Genomic DNA, 23,009 nt, shown 5'->3' on the forward strand with positions numbered 1-23,009 from the left:
ATTAGGTGTGCGGGGCCTGTAACTGACATTCTCCTCTCTGCTATCACTTCAGGAAAAGGAAGGCACTTACACTAGTCCAGCTTTTTCAAATATTTAAAAATAATTTGCATCACCTCACTTGCAGTTCAACAATAAATATTTTCAATTGCAGCATAAGACTTTTGCAATATGAATTGAAGTTAAAGCTGTCCTCACTGCCTTGTATGGAGGTCCAGCCTGAACAGCTTTGTGTGAGACAATAACCGCTTAAAGTGAACCTCCAGACTAAAAATCTACTCTGCAGCACTGAAAAGCCTTGGTGTTTCTTTAACAGTTTCACAGCATCAGAACTTTGTTTTTCTTACCAAAGTCTCATTTTTAGCTGCACAGAAGCTAAGCTCTGCCCCATCAAAGAAAACTGCCTGGGCATTTTTCCACTGATGCTGTGCAAAGCATGATGGGATTTCTAATGATTTTCTCATTGCCTAGCAACTGGGAGGGGTGATCAGGACACAGGACAGTTGGAACTGTGTCTCATACTCCATCATCTCCTTTCAACCAAAAACATGGCTGCACTCATAAATCACAAACATTTGCCTGTTCTTTTAAAACCTATAAATTTTAATTAACATAACTAATGTAACTTAATGACAGTATGTTTGTTTAGGCTGAAGTTTCTCTTTAAGTGTCGTACACATGGACAAGACTATCACCCGCTGGTATCCGGACTCTATCCCTTGAGAAACAGCTCAGGGTGGAGTGCTGTACAGGCGTTTCACTAGCCTACAGGACCCGTAGGGCCTCCGCCAACATATTGGGGCCTCTACACATACTAAATTCTTGGCCTGCTGTAACTGGCCATGAACCAGCTAGCATGTGCACGAAACCTTAGGCTACACAGATTGTAAGTGGTGTAGCAAAGACTGCTCACTCAGACATCTGGTAAAACAAAGCCAAAGTAACTCATCTATGTCCACCATGCTGGAATGGCAATGGTCAAATTTTTTTTTAACTACCGGTATATGTAAATTGGGCAACTGCTGTGAACTAGCCTAGAGGCTAGTGACGGGTCTGTACAGTTTCGGCCCTGCACTGTCGCCCGAGTGATTAAGTCCACATCCCTCTTGGGTGGCAGTCCTGGTACTTGTGTATGAGGCTTACCAGTTCTATAACAGTAGACATTAAATTAGATCTCAACAGAAGTCTTCAACAATATTGATCACACCACTGCAGAATCTAATGTCTAATCCATTAGGGACATTGCATAGTGTGTGGGTACCTTATTAGCCATTCCTGCTCTTATCAGCAGGTGATGCACTGCTTTAACTTTCCGTTCCACTGTAATGAGCCATACGGCTCTTTCACACTATAAGCACTGTAGAGCACCAGGGTTGTGGAGTCTGAGTTGGAGCAATTTTGGGTACCTGGAGTCAGAGTTGGAGGTTTCATAAACTGAGGAGTCAGAGTTAAATTATTTTTGTACCAAATCCACAGCCCTAATAAGTATTAGACTAAGGAGTCGGAGTCGAGGAGTCGGAGGCATTTTGGGTACCTAGGGTTGGTGATTTCATAAACTGAGGAGTCCGAGTTGGATGATTTTTGTACCGACTCGACAACACTGTAGGGCACACTGCTAAGCAATGCCCCACCGGTTGTGATGTCCTTTTTTGCCAGCTGGACTTATTTTTGCACTATTTATGGATCTACAGAATTTGTACAAAACCCTTACAAAGTTGAAGGACCTCTAGCCTGAAATTAGGAATATATTTTAAAAACATTAAGGGCCTGTTTCCACTACATGCAGATTGGATGCAGAAAAACTGACTCCAATGAATGCCTATGGGATAATCTGCATCAGAAAAATTGCGTTTCGTGAAAACAGGTCCATAGACATTCATTGGTCAATTTTTCTGCATCCAATCTGCGTGTAGTGGAAACAGGCCCTAAAATGCACTGATATAGGTCACATCAACATTTTAGGAGACGTGTCATTGCTCTTTAACATTGATGGTGCTTTCTGGCCAACAATAGAGATGTTATCTTGGTTCTGACTTGCCAAACTCCCTGGGCTGAACTGGAATTTTGCATTTGCCTAATCAGACTCGATGTTAATGATTGATATCTGAAATCTCTCAGATAAAATTACTTTCCAGAACAGATTAGCCCTGTGTGAAGTTCAGGTTCAGCCCATGTTAATTCTGCTTCCTTTAGAAAAAAATGCTAATGTCTAGTCAGGACTTGGCATAATTCTTCCCCAATGGGGGGGGGGGGGGGGGGGGAGTGGGGGAGGGAACCAAACAGTCCGAACAAATTAACAGAGGTTCTAAACTTTCCACGGTCTATACAAAAATGTAAAAACAGTTCAGTCTTAGGTTAGGCATAAATGTACAGATCAACTTTAAGGACTTGGTAAGTCTGAGACGGTATCAGACTCATCCCCCATCATTACCCCAATCAGCAGTGGCTGGATTTATGGGCTTCCAATCTTCTCCACATTTGTCATTTCTTGGCCAGAACTATTCTCATATGTAATGCTATACAATTGAATCTGTTCTATCTTGGTCTGGTACGCTGGCTCCTCTGCCGGCGACAGACACAAACTACAAAAGGGTCATCAGTTCAGCGGAGAGAATCATCGGAAAACCTCTCCCCCCCCCTCTGGACCTCCTCTACAACACCAGACTGCACTCCAAAGTTTTGCAAATCGCGTATGATCCCTCACACCCAGGCTCCCACTTTTCAGGCAGCTCCGTTCAGGCCAGAGGTATCGGTCCATCTACACCAGGACCTCAAGGCACAGGAACAGCTTCTTCCCCTTAGCGGTCAAATCACTGAACTCTCTCGACCAACTCCCATCTCCCACTACCATCACCACCTTCCCCTCTCCTTAGAACGATCTCCTACTACTAGCCAGAACCGTCCTTTAAGCATGTCTGCACTGCTGAAACCCCACATTTCCTTGTGGAAATGTTTTTCGTATGTAATTACTGTATTGGTTTTGCTTGATGTATGCTACCCAGTTATCTTTGTTATCTCTAGTGTGTGTCCTTTCCGATTTCTTAAGCCCTGTTTTTGTGCCAAGACCAATTCCGGGCACGACCCAGTCGAGCTTGGCGAAAATAAATTGACTGATTCTCTCTAAAGAGACGAGTTGCTATTAATCCTCACATCCACACAAAGAAGCGTTGCTAAAGTTAATTTATAAAGGGTTTTGGCATGTTCATTGCGGGTGGGGTGTTATCTTTTATTTCAAACAGACATGTCTAACGGTACCTATACATTTATAGATTGCCACCTGATGTGCCAAAACAATCGTATCTTCTAGGGAACAATTTAGAGAGGAATAGATTTCTACTACACACTGCACTTAGATTCAATAGACGCCAGCAGGGAATCTATTAGGGCCTGAGCCCACTGCAGCATTTTAAAAAATGCATAGAAATGCATGCGTTTAAGTGTTTCAAAATGCGTTTTGACGCATTTGAAAGTTTTAAAACGCTTAAAAAAAACATGCGTTTCTAAAAACACAGTAGTGGGCTTAGGCCCTTAGAAACAGAACTGAACCGCAGCGGTGCACTGCTCGATGCAGAGCAACGCTATGGGACGATGACTGGCCACAGCTCCTGCCCTGCCCAAGCTAAGTCTTACATTCGGTCCAATCAATACTTTTGATTGACTTATAAGGAATGCTTTTGGAAATTGATTACCTGCAGATTTGATCATTCTTTTTTAATTTGACTGTTGATTCCTTGCCATAGACATTACACATTAATGTTGTGCCCTTTCACCAACTCGGGACCATAACCAAATTTAAAACGGGGTACTCCATATATAAAGCCACTCAAGGTCCAATGCATTGTGAGGCTCCTTCCAGGCTTTAAACAGTCGATTGTGGTGCGATTCTTTTGCATTTGCAGCGCAACAAACCCGTGACAGGTCACACCGCATGATAATGCTTCGGGGCGACCGGTGAGGCATACAGTACAATGAAAGTATGCCTCATGTATGTGGTAAACTCCCATCATACCATTAACACACTTGCATGCAGTGTGCTACTGCATTGGGACCACAAATCAATGTGATAGTCCCGTAGCGCTTTCACTGCTTCTATGACGGGATGTGGCATTTTTGTGCCATGCACCTAAGCAAATAAGTTTAAAATGACTGTAGAATCATCTCACTCTGTAAAAAAAAAAAAAAAAAAAAAACCTAGGATTTGCGATTCTGCTAGTGCTTTTAGGTGTGCACCAGCCTTGAGGTTTATTTGGATAAAAAAAAAATTGATTCTCTAAGCTTCTCCACTCAGCGAGTTTCCCTGCATGGGTTCTTCGTAGATCCATTGTTTGCTTCCTTCACCTACTTTTCTTGGTATGTAGATTAATATTTTTTTCAAATTATACCTTTGCATGCCATGAATAGTAGATTAAGCGCATCCCATGTGTCTTGTTTTCTATCCCATGTGCCTCCTTTTCTAAATGATTCACCTAGATTACAGCAATTCCTTAATCTTCCATACCCCATCTGCATTTATTTAAAAACTACTGTCTTCAACTTACTAGAATGCGGTTGGACTTGTTCTATTGGGATCGATCTCTATTGTAAGTAGAAGTCTGGAAACCCTCTAAAAAATGATTTTAGATACCACAGCATGGTGAAGAGGGAGATGGAGATGGCCTGCAGCTTATTCTGACTACCACTATTAGGCAATAGGGACGATCTATGAGATGCAAATGATTCTAAGTTGATGCAGATAATGCAAATTTATGCAGCTTGAAAATTAACAAAATTCCCCCAAGGAGAAAATGTATTGGCCCATTTTCAACCAACATATATTTGCATAGTCCTACATCAACCTGCAATTATTTTTCATGTCATTGAGCATCCCCAATAGGAACAACCCAGAGGGCAGGGCAAAAACTAAGCAGGCAGAAGCTGAGGGAAGAAGTTTGTGCACTTCACGTAGAAGAGCATAACATTACCCTACAGGAAAGTATGGGGGAAGGGGTTGGTCAGGGGTGGTTCCTCTTAATGTTATTTGGGGGAGCCATAGGAGAGAAAAAAAAAAAAACAGTGGATCTGGGCTATAATGGCTGCAACATAAGGCCATTTAGAACAATGTGTGCAGATGAATGCCTAAAAGCTGCCATAAGCTATTAAACCGAAAAATCAATGGGTACCTACCAGATTGCAGTCACTTTAGTTGCTTGCCACCTTGCACCATTCAATAGTTAAGGAAATCGCAGTTGAGGTCTGATCTAATATTGATCGTTCTACTGTCGCTACTAGCTTTGTACTACCTGATTAGACAAGGCAGATTTTCATTATTGGGCCCCTTACAACAGAAGCTGTCCCATCATACATGCTGAGATCCAAGCTGTCATTGTTCACTCATAGCTACTGGGGGGGGGGGGGAGCGCACACACACACACACACACTATTCCCAGCAGTTTACTGGAAAATTTTAACTCACTTTTAGCAGCCATCACATATTCCCAATGCAATTATATGGTAGTGCATGGCTGACACAGGGCCAAGAAATGACATATTATTCCTGACTGAGAACATGAACAAAGGCTCTTGAAATGCTTTGTTCCTTTGCCTACAGTCATCAGACCTGGGTCCTTGTCTTCAGGTACATAAAAAAAGCAACAGGGAAATTTGGGCCCCGGGTGTAGCCACTACTAGAATATCAGCAGTGCCACCGACATTCTTGAGTGCTGGATAATTACGCTAATAAAATAGCTGTATTGTACCAATAGTGTATTACAGGGCTGTGGAGTCAGAGTTGGAGTCGAGGAGTCGGAGTAATTTTGGGCACCCGGAGTTGGAGTCGTTGATTTCATAAACTGAGGAGTCGGATGATTTTTGTACAATATCCACAGCCCTGTTAAGTATTAGACTAAGGAGTCTGAGTCGAGGAGTCGGAGCCATTTTGGGTACCCGGAGTCGTGGTTTCATAAACTGAGGAGTCGGAAGATTTTTGTACCGACTCTACAGCCCTGGTGTATTATCGCTTTTCCTAACCTTCCTCTCACACTAACCCTCCCTCCATCTATTCCCAACATTAACTTAATGTTGTCTAAGCCTAACACTAACCCTGCCCCCTACCTACCCCCACTCCTAACGCTAACTAAAACTAAACACACATGCCTACCGCTTTGTAAGGCAAGCACTATCCTACCCCATCTTCTAGTACACCCTAATCTACACCTACAGACTCACATCCACCAACGTTCACCATCGTGCCAAAAAACATCCCTTGGGTGCAGCTGTAGCCCCAATTACTACTGTGGTCAATGCGGTGGTCACATAACCAATCGGCCACCAAAATTTCCTGCACCGTCAGGCTTCTGATCTAATGTGATCTAATGTGTGTAAAAGGTTGGGCGTTACAACTGACTTGAACGCTAAATACTCATTGCCTCTGAAATCAATTATCTATAGCAACAACACTTATCTCCTTGTCCATCTTCTGTGGACAGAACAATGATCACATTGTTTTATTCCATCTTATGTGACTAAGGAGAGAGCCACGTTGAAAAACAATCACACACAAAAAAAAAAGCATACGTTATGCAAGTTGAACCACAGATTCTCTCCCTATGCACTCATCCTCTTCTCTGACTCAAGCTACACATTTACAATGTTAAAGCAAAAAAAAAAAAAAAAAAAAACACAGAACAGAAATACTCTTATTGCTCTTTGCTTCACCAACACTACAGATGTCCATCCCACGCATTACCTGCTCACATGCAAGACTCCAGGATTTCTCAAGAGCGGCCCCCTACTCTGGAACACTCCATTAGGCTCACTCCCACCTTTAACAAGTTTAATGGGAACCTAAACTGAGAAGAATATGTCTTTTTCCTTTTTAAAATACCAGTTCCCTGACCCTCCTGTTGATCCTGTGTCTAATACTTTCAGCCACAGCCCCTGAACATGCATGCAGATCAGGTGCTCTGACTGGATTAGCTGCATGTTTCAGGTGTGTGATTCAGCCACCACTGCACCCAAAGAGATCAACAGGATTGCCAAGCAACTGTATTGTTTAAAAGGAAACCTCCATATCCATCTCAGTTTAGGTTCCCTTTAAGCAGGTCCTTAACCACTTCAGCCTTCAGTCGTTTTCACTTTATTCATCCGAGCAATGTTCACCTCCCATTCGTTAGCCTATAACTTTATCACTACTTATCACAATAAACTAATCTATGTCTCGTTTTTTCCGCCACCAATTAGGCTTTCTTTGGGGGGGTACATTTTGCTAAGAGCCACTTTACTGTAAATGCATTTTAACAGGAAGAATAAGGAAAAAACGGAAAAAATGCATTATTTCTCAGTTTTCGGCCATTATAGTTTTAAAATAATACATGCCTCCACAATTAAAACTCACGTATCGCATGTGCCCATTTCTCCCAGTTATTACACCGTTTAAATTATGTCCCTGTCAAAATGTATGGCGAGAATATTTTACTTGGAAATAAAAGTGCATTTTTTACGTTTTGCATCCATCACTATTTACAAGCTTATAATTAAAAAAAAAATAGAATTATTTCATGTTTACATAGATATTTACAAAGTTTAGACCCTTAGGTAAATATTTATGTGTTTTTTTAATTGTAATGTTTTTTTTTTTATTATTAAACATTTGATGTGGGTATTTTTGGGAGGGTGGGATGCAAATCAATTTTTTTTGTACATATTGGTCTATTTTTTTAATATTTTTTTGCATTTTCATGCAGTTAGCTTTTTGGCCACAAGATGGCAGACATGAGTTTGTTAGAGTGACGTCGGGGGAAATAGGACCTCAGCTTCCATGCGAAACTGACGTTTTTTCTGGGTGGGGGGTGGGGGCAATCAGTGATCGGGCACCATAGCCCGATTCACAGATTGCCTGGCTAGCAAACCGCGGGCCGGGAGTGCGCGTGCACTGCACGCGCGGCAGTGCACATGTTCTCCTGGGCGTAGCTAGTACGTCCAGGAGGCCAAAGTAGTTAAAGGAAACCAAAGACGATTTTAAATAAAAGTTTTATACATACCTGGAGCTTCCCTCCAGCCCCATCTGCATGGATCGCTCCCACACCGCCAGGCTCAGTCTCCTGTAGCGCCGGTATCGGTCCCGTAACTTCGTCCAGTCTGCGCAAGAGTAGTGCGCCCTCTATGCATCTGTCTGGCAGCCGCCAGAGAGAAATACGTAAAGGGCGCACTTCTCTTGCGCAGACTGGCCGAAGTTAATTATTTAGTCTTGCCTTCACTCCTTCCAGCATTATTAAAATTGGAACATTGGGACCCTTCCGAATATTTAATATGCAAGAGCAAGGTTTCCCTTGTGAAGAAGGAAGCTAAGTATGTGATTCTGTTCCCCAAGCTTCGACTCAACACCTGTATCAGAAAAAGGAGAGAGAAGAGAGTGCCTCTATGGTGTAATACCTTTCAGTTTGCAAATGGCAAATGTCATCACCCGGCACCTGGAGCCTGCCTGGACTCCAGACCTACCACGTACCCTTGTTTATGTCCCCTGCTGGCCACGGTCGTGGTCCGAGGAGTGGACATCTGCCATGTGAGATATGCTTGCAAATGTATGCGATCTTGTACGTGCATTTCTTTTGCAATTTGCAAACTGAACTAAAGGTATAGTGCCATAGAGGCATTCTTCGCTCTCCTTTTTCTGATACAGATGTTTGTCAAATCCCACCGCTGAGAGAGCTGCACTTTCCTCCTTTCATTGGCATTGGAGGACTGATTCACTTTTGGACATATTGGGCAAGGTTCACAAAGCTTTTTCACCTGTTTTCACCTTATCTATGTTACAATTGTAAGCTCACAAAAGGGTACAAATATATGATTAAGTTAAGAAAACCAATATTGAAATGAAGTTAATCAGGAACAACTTACTTTGAGTGATTATTTTGCTTGTAAAATGTGCTGAAAGATTTTTATCGATTAGGTGATAAGTCATTTATGAGAAGTATTGTGAATAGAGCTAAATATCATTTAGTCCTGGTTGCAACACACAGTGTGCATAAACTGTATATGTCTACTGTACACTTCATATAACTCCCCGACCCATGAGACAATGCTGCAGTATTATAGAAGAAGACATACAACGGCCCAGATGTGGGCATGTGGGCAACATACTAGAGCTGTACTGTTTAGATTTTTTTCGCATTAATAATTTAAGGTGTGTACGTTGACCGCCTCTTCAGCTGACAGCTGTCCCACAACTGCTATTATTTCCATGATAACTTCCTGCAAGGAGGGCTGTTCACTCAACCACCTCAGAGCAGAACACGCTGCTCAGTAGGGAGACAACTGGTCTGCACAGGGCTTGTACCTAAGCTGCTGTCCAAAACAATCACTGAAGATAGGATTAAAGGAGTATTGTACCGTGTTAGCCATCAGTAAAAGCAAGAAATGTTGAATCCGGATAATACCATTTATTGGCTAACTTAGAAGAAAAGGAATAAAGGTAGCCATACATCTAGGGATGATGGGCATATTCGACCAAGAGACAAATCTCTCTCTGATCGAATTTGATTCCAGAGAGATCTGTCAGATGTCCATACACCACAGACTGATTCCCAAACAATTTCAGCATGAAATCTCTTGGGAATCATCCAAGTCCACCCCTATTGTATAAATACATATGATACATTACCTGTACTGTGTCACCCATCGCGCGGTGCCCATCTATCTTCCGGTTCTTCCTCTTCTATTTGCGCCTCATACACCACCAACATTTAGTGCATGGCGGGTATGACGTCACATGCGCTATACACCGGAGGCATGTGAGGAGCAAATAGAGGAAGAACCGAAAGACAGATGGGCAACAAAAGACAGGTAATGTATCAATGCACAAAAGGGGGGCACATTAGTACACTAGGGGGACAGAGACAGGGGTTGTCGCTCATCCAGATATTGCGCTCTGTTACCGCCAGGCTGTAATGGCATAGAAGGACTGCAGGGGTCTGGAAGAAGGCCCAGGTAAGTTACACTGCACTTATTTTTCAGTTTAGGTTGCCTTTAAAGGGACTCAGTTTATTTTTTGTTTTAACTTACCTGGGGCTTCCTCCAGCCTCACAAGCATGGATGTGCAAGTACAGAAGGCCCCGGCTGACATCACTCAGTCAGACTGAGCCGCGTACTGGGAGTGGACTCCGGCTGAACAGGTGATCGCAGGAGGACGGCGAGGGACACATCCTTACATATGGTGCTGGAGGAAGCCCCGGGTAAGTAAAAACAAAGGCAAGAAGACTCATCTCAGAGTCTCTTTCAGCTTACAGTTTCTTTCGGAAAGCTTGTAGCTGACTGCAGATAAAAAAAATTAAAAAAAAAAAATGTAATCTCATGATGGCATTAACTCCCCAGGGCTAAACAAGAACTTTAAAAAGGAACCTGAAGCAAGAACCATATTTTAATAATAGATTGCCATATTTCTTTGTACCAGCTGCCTGGCACTGCTACTGATCTCTTGGAGCTGGTCTACTTTAGGGGACCCAGCAGGAAACCTTACAGGGAAATTCCGCTAACGTAATTGGGTGGACGGCACCCTCTCAAAACTTCAGGCTTCAGATAGGTTACACAGTAAAGGCCTGAGCCCACTGCTGCATTTTAAAAACGCATAGAAACGTGTTTTTTAAATAGTTTGAATGTGTTTTGGCGCGTTTGAACCTGTTAAAACGCGTCTAAACGTATTTTAAAAAGCTTTAAAAAAAAAGCATGCATTTCTAAAAATGCAGCAGTGGGTTCAGGCCCTAACTATGCCCACTCTATAAGGCCAATCACAACTCTTCGTGCTTTAGAGGGTGCCATGATTGGAGAAATATTCACTAGGAGGTTTTCTGGTCCACTAAGCTAGCGCCGATCTCTTTAGTTGCAGTAGTGCCTGAGACACGCACCTGAAACAAGCATGCAAATAACCAGGTGATACCACCTGATCTGCATGCTTGTTCAGGGTCTGTGGCTAAAGTAAGGAGGCGGTTAAACAACGAATGAGATGCAAGGACACCCCAGGTGAAAATAAATTAATGAAAGTATCTATTCTCCTCCTCCTAAAAGAAAATACTTTAAGATATTCCAGTCATACATGAGGGCCTGGGAACAGGAATTGGGAATTCAGCTTACACAATATGACTGGTCCCTTATCTGGACTGCAGTCTCTAAGGTGGTAAAGTCAAATATGGTGAAAGATACGGCGGTTAAGCTTTTGTTTCGGTGGTATTACACCCCAGTTAAAATTCATAAAATTTATCCTTTGGCCTCTTCGTCTTGTTTCCGCGGTTGTGGTATAGAAGGGTCTCTGGTGCATGTTTTTTGGGATTGCCCTCGTGCACAATGTTTTTGGGATTCATGGAAACATTTAATACGAGACGTGTTTGGTTTTCCAATCTCTCTGACTGCTTCCCAGGCCCTTTTATATATGGCTAATGATGAAGTTCCTGGAAGTTTCCGACCCTTATATAGATATATGTTATTGGCTGCCCAATGGTCAATAGCCCTCCAGTGGAAATCCACTGATTTGGAGTTAGCTCTGGTTATTCAGCGTCTTGACTTGATGATGTTAATTGATCGAGTCTATTATTATAGTGTTGAGAATATAGCAAGATTTGATCTTATTTGGGATGCATGGAAATCCTATAGGCAATTTTAGTTCCCCTTGGACAGTTGTGTGATGGGTTTCTAATTGTTTTGTATACCTCTATGACATTCGGGACTCTTGTGCTTAGACAGGATGTTATTTTTCCTTTTCCCCTTTTTTTTTTTTTTTTTTTTTTTCCTTTGATTTTATTTTGGGGTTAGTTCTAGGTTAGGATTTTCCTTTCAGTCAAGAAGAGCAATGTACTATGGAACTTATTAGATTGGACTGATCCCTAGGATCTCAGTAGGAGGCACTTTTGTGCCCCATTTCCTAGGTTGAACGGTATGGACATCGGAATTTTGCTCTTCAACATATATACGTGTAGGATGTTTATCCACGTTTGTTTTTATCTTCCTTCTGTATATGTTTTGCTATTTTAGCTTCTCCAGCTTGTTGTTATATTTGCCTTATTATATAATAAAGCTCTTTATACAAAAAAAAAAAAAAAAAAAAAAAAAAAAAAAAGAGATTCCAGTTTTATTTTATATTTAAATCTACTTTTTACATGTTTTCTGTTTTATTGTTTTTGCTCAATGACACATTCATTGCAGTAAACCTGAGCTAAAATCTATGACTATTGACCCTTTTTATACCTTTCCTGCTCTCAGAAGCCATTCTCTGCTAGGAAAGTGTTTTATAGTTGTAATTTCTTATCAGTGAGGGTCACACTGTAGTCTGATTCAGTCCAGTACTTACATACCTGATGTTTAACCACTTGCCGACCGCGCACTCATAACGCGCGTCAGCAAAGTGGCAGCTGCAGGACCAGCGACGCAGTTCTGCTTCGCCGGCTGCAGGCTAATTAATCAGGAAGCAGCCGCTTGCGCGAGCGGCTGCTTCCTATCAATTCACGGCGGGGGGCTCTGTGAATAGCCTGCAGGCCGCCGATCGCGGCTCGCAGGCTAAATGTAAACACAAGCGGAAATAATCAGCTTTGTTTACATTTGTACAACGCTGCTAACAGTAGCAGCGTTGTACCAGACCAGCGATCCCCGGCCAATCAGCGGCCAGGGATCGCTGTCACATGACAGGCAGGAGCCTGTTAGAGGCTGCACAGGACAGATCCGTTCCTGTGCAGCCTCGGATCTCCGGGGAAGGGAGGGAGGAATCCTGCGGTGGAGGGGGCTTTGAGGTGCCCTCGCCAGCCACACGCAGGCAGGAGCGATCAGACCCCCCCCAGCACATCATCCCCATAGTGGGGGAAAAAGGGGGCGATCTGGTCGCTCTGCCTGGTGTTTGATCTGTGCTGGGGGCTGTAGAGCCCACCCAGCACAGATCAGCTAAAACGCTGGTCCTTAAGGGGGGGGTAAAGGCTGGGTCATCAAGTGGTTAACTGAGAGAGAGAGAGAGAGAGAGAGAGAGAGAGAGAGAGAAGGAACACAGCATAGTTATTTGTGTGGTAGGCACTGTACATACAGTACAAGTCTATCTCATGTCAACTCAGGTATCCTTTAAAGAGACTCAGAGATGAAAAGCTAAGAAGAATTGATACTTACCCGGGGGCTTCCTCCAGCCCCATAAATACACTTGAGTCCCTTGCCGTCCTCCCGTGGTCTGCCGTTCAGTAATCACCTCCGATAAGTTTGGCTCTAATGCACATGTGCAGTAGAAGACCCAGACTGATCCCGACTGAGCCAGTTACCAGGGCTGATTAGCAGACCGCGGGAGGACGGCGAGGGACCCACTCGTGTTTATGGGGTTGGAGGAAGCCCCAGGTAAGCATCTATTCTCCTTAGTTTTTCATCTTAGAGTCTGAAAGAGCAAAGCTGGATCCAGAGGCCTCCCACATCCTTCTGCAGACCACCACTGCTGCCCAGGACCCTCTGGAAGATTGCTTCTGTACTGCAACTGTCTAGTTGCTCCTGCTCAGTAGCACAGAGCCGCTCAAGGATGTGAAACTTCATCTTACTGCGCAAGTACGGCCATATTCACGTAGTCAGTACTTCATACTCCTGCATGATGAGGATTGCGGCCACAAAAACATCCGTCAAGCTCTTGGCAGATATATGTTCTGTGGGTCTGCATCCACCCTGAGTTCCAAACCGTTTGCTTGTGTCCTAATGGTCGCGTTGCAAGCCTCACCATGGCGCACTTCCTTCTTCAAGCCGGAAGGAGGAAGTGCGCCGGTGTGAGGCTTGCAACGCGACCAATAGGGTGCGTGCAAGCTGTTTGGAATGCAGGAAGGAGGAATTATTGGTAAATAACCCCTTGTATCCCCGCCGCACACCTGCGCCAATTAAGCCTCATTCGAATCACGGGTAATCACTCGTGGTAACAACCCTGACAACACGGACATTAGAAGCCTCTGGACTATCCAAGGCTTCTATCTGTCTATCGATCTACGTATGCGGCCACCCAACAGGTAAACTTTAGTAAGAAATAAGTGTCAGCCTCCATATTTCTCTAACTTTAGGTTTCCTGTAAATTACGTTAGACTGATGTAGAAGGCTGGTAACAATACCTAACAATACCTGAAAGCTAATAAGCTGCCAGTACTTCAAAATCTAACGTGCCCCATTCTAAGTTCCAGTTCTGTCCTGGGAAATGCGGCTTCCTGCAGAGAGAGCCAGATGGAATCCACTCTCAACCCCAATATGATGAAAATATTCTGAGCTGGCATACGGTTATATCTATGGAAGTTTCAAAACTAGAGGAAAATTTCCCAATGAGCTTACCTCTACTGTCTAACAAAGAGAGAGAGAGAGAGAGAGAGAGAGATTTGGATTGAGAGAGAGAGAGAGAGTGTACATACACACCAGAGAGCGCACCACCATGGACTAGATCTGACATCATCTCCACACGCACTCTGCAGAGGAGACTATTGATGAGGAGCAGGACTAATGACCCCTGCCACACACACCCTGACCACAGAGTAGACCCGATGAGGAGCAGGACAGTAATGAAACACACACCTGGTGCCTGCAGGAGGAGACCCCTGATGAGAAGCAGGACAGTATTGACACACCCGCTTGTGCCTGCAGAGTAGACCCCTGATGAGGAGCAGGACAGTGTAATGACACACCTCCCTTGTGCCTGCAGAAGAGACCCCTGATGAGAAGCAGGACAGTATTGACACACCCGCTTGTGCCTGCAGAGTAGACCCCTGATGAGGAGCAGGACAGTGTAATGACACACCTCCCTTGTGCCTGCAGAAGAGACCCCTGATGAGGAGCAGGACAGTGTAATGACACACCCCCCTGGTGCCTGCAGAGGAGACCCCTGATGAGGAGCAGGACAGTGTGATGACACACCCCCTTGTGCCTGCAGAGGAGACCCCTGATGAGGAGCAGGACAGTGTAATGACACACCCCCTTGTGCCTGTAGAGGAGACCCCTGATGAGGAGCAGGACAGTGTAATGACACACACCTCCCTGGTGCCTGCAGAGGAGACCCCTGATGAGAAGCAGGACAGTGTAATGACACACCTCCCTGGTGCCTACAGAAGACCCCTGACGAGGAGCAGGCAGGTGTAATGACACACACACCCTGCTGGCAGGACACCAGTCACATACACAAACCTTGAGCATCTCCAGCAGCTTCTCCCGGTTGTAGACGGTGCCGATCTCCTGTCCCAGCACGCAGTCCAACAGGCGGCTCACAGGATAGGCAATGGGGAAGGTGACAATCATGAAGAAGCGGGTGAGGAAGAGCGTGTTGGCCCCCACTGCCAGGCCGTGGCGGGAGCACAGGGCTTGGGGCACGATCTCTCCCAGCACCACGATGCCCATGGTGGAGGCGGCCACAGCAGCCAGTCCGGAGCCGATCAGCTCGTCCAGCAGGGTAGTGAGCGTGGTGTTGACCAGCACGTTGCCCAGCAGCAGGGAGCACAGCAGGTAGTTGCCCTTGCGGCGCACAGGCTCGATCTTGGCGGCGTACTTCCTCTCCCGGTCCGTGCCACAGCGCTGCACCACCCGCAGCTCCATGGGGTCCAGCGCCATCAGCCCCAGGTTCAGGCCGCTGAAGATGCCGGACAGGGCGAGCAGCACCGCGATGACGATCGCCTGCAGCCAGATCGGCATGAGAGGCTTGTGCTCCTCCAGGACCCGCAGGCGGCCGTCAGGGCCCGGGTGCAGGGTCCAGGGCAGCCCGGGGCCCCGGCGGGTGCACAGAGCATAGACACGCGAGTGATGGGTCTTCCGCAGGGGCAGCACCTCCAGGCGGAGCAGAGCGGCCGTGCCCGCCGCCTCCTCGCTCACGTTCAGCCCGGTGTGGTTCCACGTCAGGTCCTGAGTGCTGACCCCGCAGCTGCGGTTGTCCTGGCCGCCCAGCTCCGCCTCGGTGAAGGCCAGCAGCTGGGCGCTGTCGGCTCGCAGGTGGAGGCCATAGAAGCGGAGCTGCAGCCAGCTGCCCTCCGTCACCTCCAGCTCCCCGTCCGCTGACAGCTCGGTGTGTCGGTTGCTGCCCTCCAGCCGGAAGCCGAGGATGAGCGGAAGCTGCGGAGAGTCCTGGGAATCCGTCTGCGAAGCGCACAGCGCGGGTAACACGAGCAGCGTCCACAAACCGGCCGAGAAAACACCCGGACCAGCCATAGCGTGTGCCACACTCCGAGGCCACAGCCGGCTTTGCGACGCTGCGGCCACGCCCCGTGCCTGTATCAACCACGCCCCACCCCGATCCTGTACATTCAAGCCACGCCTTCATCACGGCAGAAACACTTTCGAGGGCTGGGCCGACACCACGCTGGAGGTATTATTTACATAACCACGCCCGGCCTATAACCCTGCCTCCGTATCCTGTTGACTCGCCCCCTCAAGCTCAAACACGAGTATCTTCACTCCATTGACAGATCACGCCTTTGAAATGACAGTTCACGCCCCTTCACTTTCTCCCGCCCAAAATCTGCAATCCTGCGCCGTGTGCTGATAGTGGTAAACTCAGCAGAGTGGAGGAGATGGGAGGGGGCTTCTGTACATGTTTGGCTATGACAGGTTTCTCCAGGTCACTGTGATATGAACGCTGTGTCCTGGTTTACAGGTCAACAAATACAAGCCTCTTTATGATACATGCAAAACGCAGAAAGTTATAAAGTTATGACTGGGACAAAGTTACATAAGCATACAATTGAATACAGATTGTTATTATTTATATAGTGCCAACATCTTCATTAGCGCTGTACATAGTACAAAACAAATATTTGGGAACACAGATACATGAGATGTTGAAAACAACATAAGGACGTCCGGCAGTACAAGTACAAATTACGGAAAATTGAATACTTACCTGACGGTAATTTTCCTTTCCAGATGTGTCCATGGCAGCACAGTCGGGTTAAGTCCCACCCACTTGACCCCTATAGGACCATCCTATAAATTTCTCCCTTAGCTCCCCCCCCCCCCCCCCCCCCCCCCCTGTAATCTTTGATTCGGATCACCGAAACTAGGGAGGGAGCCCTGTGCTGCCATGGACACATCTGGAAAGGAAAATTACCGTCAGGTAAGTATACAATTTTCCGTATTCCATATGTTTCCATGGCAGCACAGTCGGGAGATAGCTAGCAATAAAACACAGGGAGGGATGAGTGTGATGCTGAAAGAAAGTTTAATTAACTCAAATTAGCAGTTAACACACTGGATCCAAATTGTAAAGTGGAGTTGACCGCAGGGTCAACCCTGTAGTGTCTCATAAAGGTATTTAATGACGACCAGTTGGCCGCTTGGCATATTTTCTCGGGAGAAACCTTGCAAAATGCCGCCCAAGAGGCTGCCATGCCTCTTGTAGAGTGCGCTGTCACTTGTTGCGGAGGCACCAAGTTATTGATTTTGTATGAGTTCTGAATGGTGCTCATTAGCCAGTTTGCTATAGTACGTGATGAGGCTGGCTGGCCAGACCTATAACCTGCAGATATAATAAACAGTCTATCCGTTTTACGTAAGTCCTTTGTTTTTTCAATATAAGTCCTGAGTACATCTCCTACATCTAAAGGATGGGGTACCGAGTTGGTTTCTTCAAAGAGGGTTGGTAGTGTCCACTCTTGATTGAAGTGATAGATAGAGGCAACTTTAGGCACGAAATGCTGTATTGGCCTTAGCACAACTCTGTCTGTATAGAAGGTTAGTGCAGGTTCCTGGCAGCCTAAAGCTTGTAACTCAGACACCCTTCGGGCGGATGTTATGGCTACCAGGAACACTGTTTTTTGAGTTAGAAGCGTAAGAGAACACTCACTAGATGGATGATATGGAGGCTTAGATAAGGTTTCCAGCACTAGGGGCAAATCCCATTTTGGAAAGAACGTCCTGATTGGTGGTTTTTGCTTCATCACTCCTTTGTGGAACTGCATCACTAAGGGATGTAATGCCCATCTCTGGTCTGTTAGGGCCGACAGTGCAGTTACTTGTACTTTGAGTGTATTGTATCCTAGGCCTTTATCTAATCCCGTCTGGAGGAAAAGTAAGACGTCAGTTACTTTTGGTTTGAGCGGGTCTATATTCTGGTGTGCTGCAAAGTCTTCGAATTTTGACCAAACTCTCTGATATGAAGCATTTGTGGTTGGTTTTCTTGCTTTAAGAATCGTCTGGATCACCTCTCTCGAGCATCCTATCGACTCCAATTTCCTCCTCTCAATCTCCACACTGCTAACTTTAAGATGGCTGGATTGGGATGAAACACCGGCCCTTGTGACAGCAGGTTTGGCACTATTGGTAATAGTAGTGGTTCTCCTATCTTCAATTGTAGCAGTAGTGGGAACCACGGTCTTCTTGGCCAGAATGGTATTACTGCTATTAGCGTTACCTGTTCCTGTGTCAGTCTCTGCAGTAAACGGTGAATCACTGGGACTGGAGGAAATACATAAGCTGTTAGGAAGCTCCATGGGGCTACTAGTGCGTCCACCGATTCCGCTTTCGGTGTTTTCCATCTGGATATAAACCTCTCGCATTTGTTGTTGTGCACTGTCGCCATCAAGTCCACTTCTGGATCGCCAAACTGAGCGCATATCCATTGAAATATTTTGCTGTTCAGGGACCACTCGTTGTTGTCTATCTGTTTTCTGCTCAAGTAATCCGCAGTGATGTTCTGTACTCCCGGAATATAGATGGCTGTTAGGCTTCTGAGGTAAGTCTCTGCAAATGAGAATATTGGAGTAGTCTCCTGGAGAAGTCTCCTCGATCTTGTCCCCCCCTGCTTCTTGATGTATGCGACCGCCGTCAGATTTTCCATGCGTAGTGTCACATCTGCCCCCTGGATCTGGTTTTTGAAACTGAGAAGGGCCAAGAATGCTGCCCTGATCTCCAATATGTTGGCTGGTATGTGTTCCCTGCACGGCTTCCATGTTCCCTGCGTTGTGGATGACTCTAGGTGTGCTCCCCAACCCTTCTGGCTGGCGTCGGTAGTAAGAATGATCGTCCTTGGTTGCTGGATGAGTAATGGTTTTGACAAGTTTTCTTGTTTTAGCCACCAAGACAGGCTGTCTCGCATCTGTTTTGTTACTAGAATCGGTTGGTTCATCTGTTCTTTCTGCCACTGGCGCAGAAATCCCAGCTGCCACTGCCTGGTATGCCATTGTGCCCATCGCACCATTGGGATAGTGGATGTTAGAGTTCCCAATATACTGAGGCACTGCTTTGCTGTTATTATTGTGTTTTTCAACATATTCTGTATTAATGACTGAATGTCTAATTTCTTCTGTTCTGGTAGACTGATTGTATTGTGTTCCATCTGGAGACGTGCCCCTAGAAACAAGATGTCCCTTGTCGGTTCTAATTGGCTTTTGGCAAAGTTTATTTTCCATCCGAATCTCTGTAGTTCCGACAGTAGCAAGTGTTTGTGTTGTTTTATGGTCTCTTGATCCTGATGTAATAGTGACAGATCGTCCAGGTAGAGATGCAACCTCAAGCCTTTGATTCTTAATGTTTCTACTAATGCCAGTAGGACCTTCGAGAAAGTTCTGGGAGCTGTCATGATTCCAAAGGGAAGGCATGTAAACTGCAGGTGTAGATTGCCTACCGCGAACCTCAAGTATCTGTGGTAGTCCGCATGGATTCGGATGTGCAAATATGCATCCTCCAAGTCTACTGAAAGTGCCCAGTCCTTGACAAGCAATACCTTCACAACGGCTTGTAACGTCTCCATTTTGAAGTGTTCCGTGACTATGAAAGAATTTAGTTTCCTGAGATCCATTACAGGCCTCAAGTCTCCTGTTTTTTTCTTGACGAAGAAAAGAGGTGAGTAGACTCCCATTCCTCTCTCTTTGAGTGGGACCTCTGTTACGGCCTTCTTCATAATTAATTCCTGTACATATTTCCATAGGGTTTCTCTCTTGTTCTTGTCTCTCGGTATGCTTGTGCGGACGAACATATCTGGAGGTATATTCTTGAATTTCCACTGATGACCTTGGGCTATCGTCTCTCTCACCCATTGGTCGCTGATTTCTTCCGCCCAGACATTCTTGAAGGCCTGTAGTCTGCCACCTACTGGTGATGTCTGGACGGGCGGGACATCAAAATGACTTCTGGGAGGCTGTGGCTTGTCCGGCTTTCTTTTGTCGATTTAATTTCAAAAGTGTAGAGTGGGAACTTTGCTAATTCTTTTTAAAGTCACGTGTAGGTCTATAAGATATATTGGTCTTGTATCTAGACTGGTAGGTGTTTCTCTGGAACGTAGATCTTCTGTTCCTGCGGTCCTGTGGGATCAAACCCGATTTGCCCCCCGTAACTTTCTTAATGGCCGCATCCATTTCTTCGCCAAACAAATTCTTCCCATCATACGTAATTTTACACCAATCTTGTTTCGAATTGGAATCCGCAGACCAACTCTTCAGCCATAGCGCCCTCTTGGCCATTACTGCATGGAGTATAGACTTCGTAGAGCACTTCAACACATCGACCGCCGCTTCTCCTACAAAATCTGCTGTTAATTTAACATCGTCCAGGGCTGCGATAATAGTGTCTCTGTCTGTGTCAGATCTTAATGCGTCTTCTATATTTTGTATCCATACTCTCAGTGCTTCTGCCACAGATGTTAAGGCTATTGCCGGCTTACATGCACTTCCTGAAGCCATATACGATCTTTTGAATTCTGCGTCAATTTTCCTTTCCATAGGATCTTTAAAAGAAGCGGCGTCATCCCTGGGTAGCGTTACGTGCTAACTACTACGGAAGCATCTACTTTTGGAGGTTCATCTAGTGCATTCAACTTAGTTTCATCCATGGGATAGAGTTTATTGAATCTGTTAGATAAAACGGTTTTCTTTTCTGTTTTTTTCCATTCCTCTAGCATTATTTCATGAATCACGTCCATCAGGGGAAACGGCTTTACTGACTTCTTTAAGTGTGGATAGTATTCCTTCTGAGTACTTGTAGACGGTTCTTGTTCATCTTGCCATTCTATTGCGTCTCTGATTGCTGTTATATAAGGTTGCACCAGATTAAAATTGAATCCAATTTCAGCGGTCTCTGTCTCCGTATCCGAGTGTGATGGGCCGGGCTGTGTTGTTACTGATTCCGACTGAGGTGGTTGATTAGGTGGTAGTGAGGCAATATAAGTGTTCATCGATTCCTGTACAGCCTCTTTGATCATTGTGGCTATGTCTTTAGGTGGTTCCTGTTCTCTTGCCATAGTTTGAAAGCAGGATTGACACACTAATTTCCCAGGTAAGGAGTAATATACTTACTTCTCAACTCCCCCCCTTCCTACCTAATAGCTCTAGACTGGTCACTTGTCTGTGGCTGCTCCTGCTCCATACCTACAGCATCTGCTGTAACAATAAACAATATGTACTGAGTAAACAAGCTATACATGCAAGTTTTCACATTTCAAGTTATCACCAATAAGCTTAATCTAACCGGATACAATGTAGGGAAATCCTTGTGCCTGCAGCAGCAGCTCCGCAGCGTAATCCGGCAAGGTCTCCTCCATACTGCAGCCACCTAGTAGGTCGCGCCGGCAGGTTTAAATACCCCCTCCCTCCTTCCTTTCACCAATCACCAGCGCTGAATACTTTACTGCGCTCACGTGACTGATATGTGGGAGGGGGGCAGTATTGCGCAGCAAAAGGCTTAGAGTCCGGATGACGTCGCCGCTGGGCGGAAACCGGAAGCAGGCTGAACCACGGCTTGAGCCGCAGATGGAGCGCACGCCTCTCCGCCCACCGCCCCTAACGCGGAAGCAGAGCAAAAGCAGAGCAGCCATACGGCGAAACGCCGGCAGACGTACCTGAGGGAGCCAAGAAGGATTTACCTTACAGTCCCATGCCCGCGGCCAGCAGCGGTTCTTTCCCCAAGCGGTGAGTTATTTAAACTCTGTGCTGGGGACTTCATACAGGCGAGGCCAGACCTGATGGAGGGTAAAAGGGAGGGAGTTGCTGTAAACTTCTTTTTGCTAAACTTTCGTTCAGCAGGATGATCCTAAGAGTCAGGTGATACGAGGACAAAAAGATTACAGGGGGGGGAGCTAAAGGGAGAAATTTATAGGATGGTCCTATAGGGGTCAAGTGGGTGGGACTTAACCCGACTGTGCTGCCATGGAAACATATGGAAAAATACATACAAAGTTGATGTGTGGTTTGAGGCATCGCTAAAATTGGTTACAATCTAGGTGTCAAACACAAGGCCCGTGGGCCGAATGTGGCCCTCGTCATTTTATGTGGCCCTCAAGAGCTTGAAATGTGCATCACTGTAAGCACTAAAAGAACAACACCACCCTGCCTTCCCATCCAGAGGATGACAGTGATTCTGGTTAAAACATCGCCAGTTTGAGCCTGAGTGCAGCACCATCCCATGGGACCCCCCTGCGCAATAAGCAACGGGCTGGCCATAATGCGCAGTGAGGCAAATTCCTCAGTCGGGGGGGGGCACCCGCCTACCCGTGGCTGTGGGGTGCTGCCGAGCTGGAGGGGGTAGCGGGCAGGAAGGGGGTATTGGGCACAGCGGCGGGGAGGGGGGGTCGGACCCCCCCTTCCGTCACCTGGGTCCCCGATCTGCGCTCCCCCTCCAGCTATTAAGCACAGCAGCATAGTAATATCAGGCAGTGGGCAGGGATAACTCACCTGTTTCGCGTTCCAGTGTGCGTTCCACGCTCGTCATTTCCTGCAATGCCGGCCACTGTACTATAATGCATTGCAGGAAGTGACGAGAGTGGAACGCACACTGGAACGCAGAAGAGGTGAGTCATCCCCGCCTGCTGCCTGATATTACTACGCTGCTGGGCTTAATAGATGGAAGGGGAGCGCAGATCGGGGGACCCAGGTGAGGGAGGGGGTCCCCGCTACTGTGCCCAATACCCGCTTTCTGCCTGCTATCTCCTCCAGGCTACCTATACTGGGGGATGGGGAGGGGGCGGTGGTTTCTCACAAGTTTGCCTCAGGCGGCAAAAAGTCTAGAACCGGCCCTGAGCGTGTGACCCACTTCTTGGATCCAAAATTTCCCCCATGTGGCTGATAAAACACACACACCTTTCCCCT

General features: G+C 46.1%; 1 protein-coding gene across 1 annotated transcript in view; it reads right to left on the reverse strand.

The window, feature by feature from the left end:
- The window catches only part of LOC137562993 (metal transporter CNNM4-like), a 75,331-nt gene extending 59,115 nt beyond the window's left edge, over nucleotides 1-16,216 (reverse strand). Inside the window, exon 1 of the mRNA XM_068274886.1 lies at nucleotides 15,133-16,216. Within this exon, the coding sequence (XP_068130987.1) occupies nucleotides 15,133-16,143 (1,011 nt within the window). The 5' untranslated portion in view covers nucleotides 16,144-16,216. The remainder of the gene's footprint in view (nucleotides 1-15,132) is intronic.
- Nucleotides 16,217-23,009: the final 6,793 nt, after the last annotated feature.

The sequence above is a fragment of the Hyperolius riggenbachi genome, chromosome 3, assembly GCF_040937935.1.
Source record: "Hyperolius riggenbachi isolate aHypRig1 chromosome 3, aHypRig1.pri, whole genome shotgun sequence".
NCBI classification, from domain to species: Eukaryota; Metazoa; Chordata; class Amphibia; order Anura; family Hyperoliidae; genus Hyperolius; species Hyperolius riggenbachi.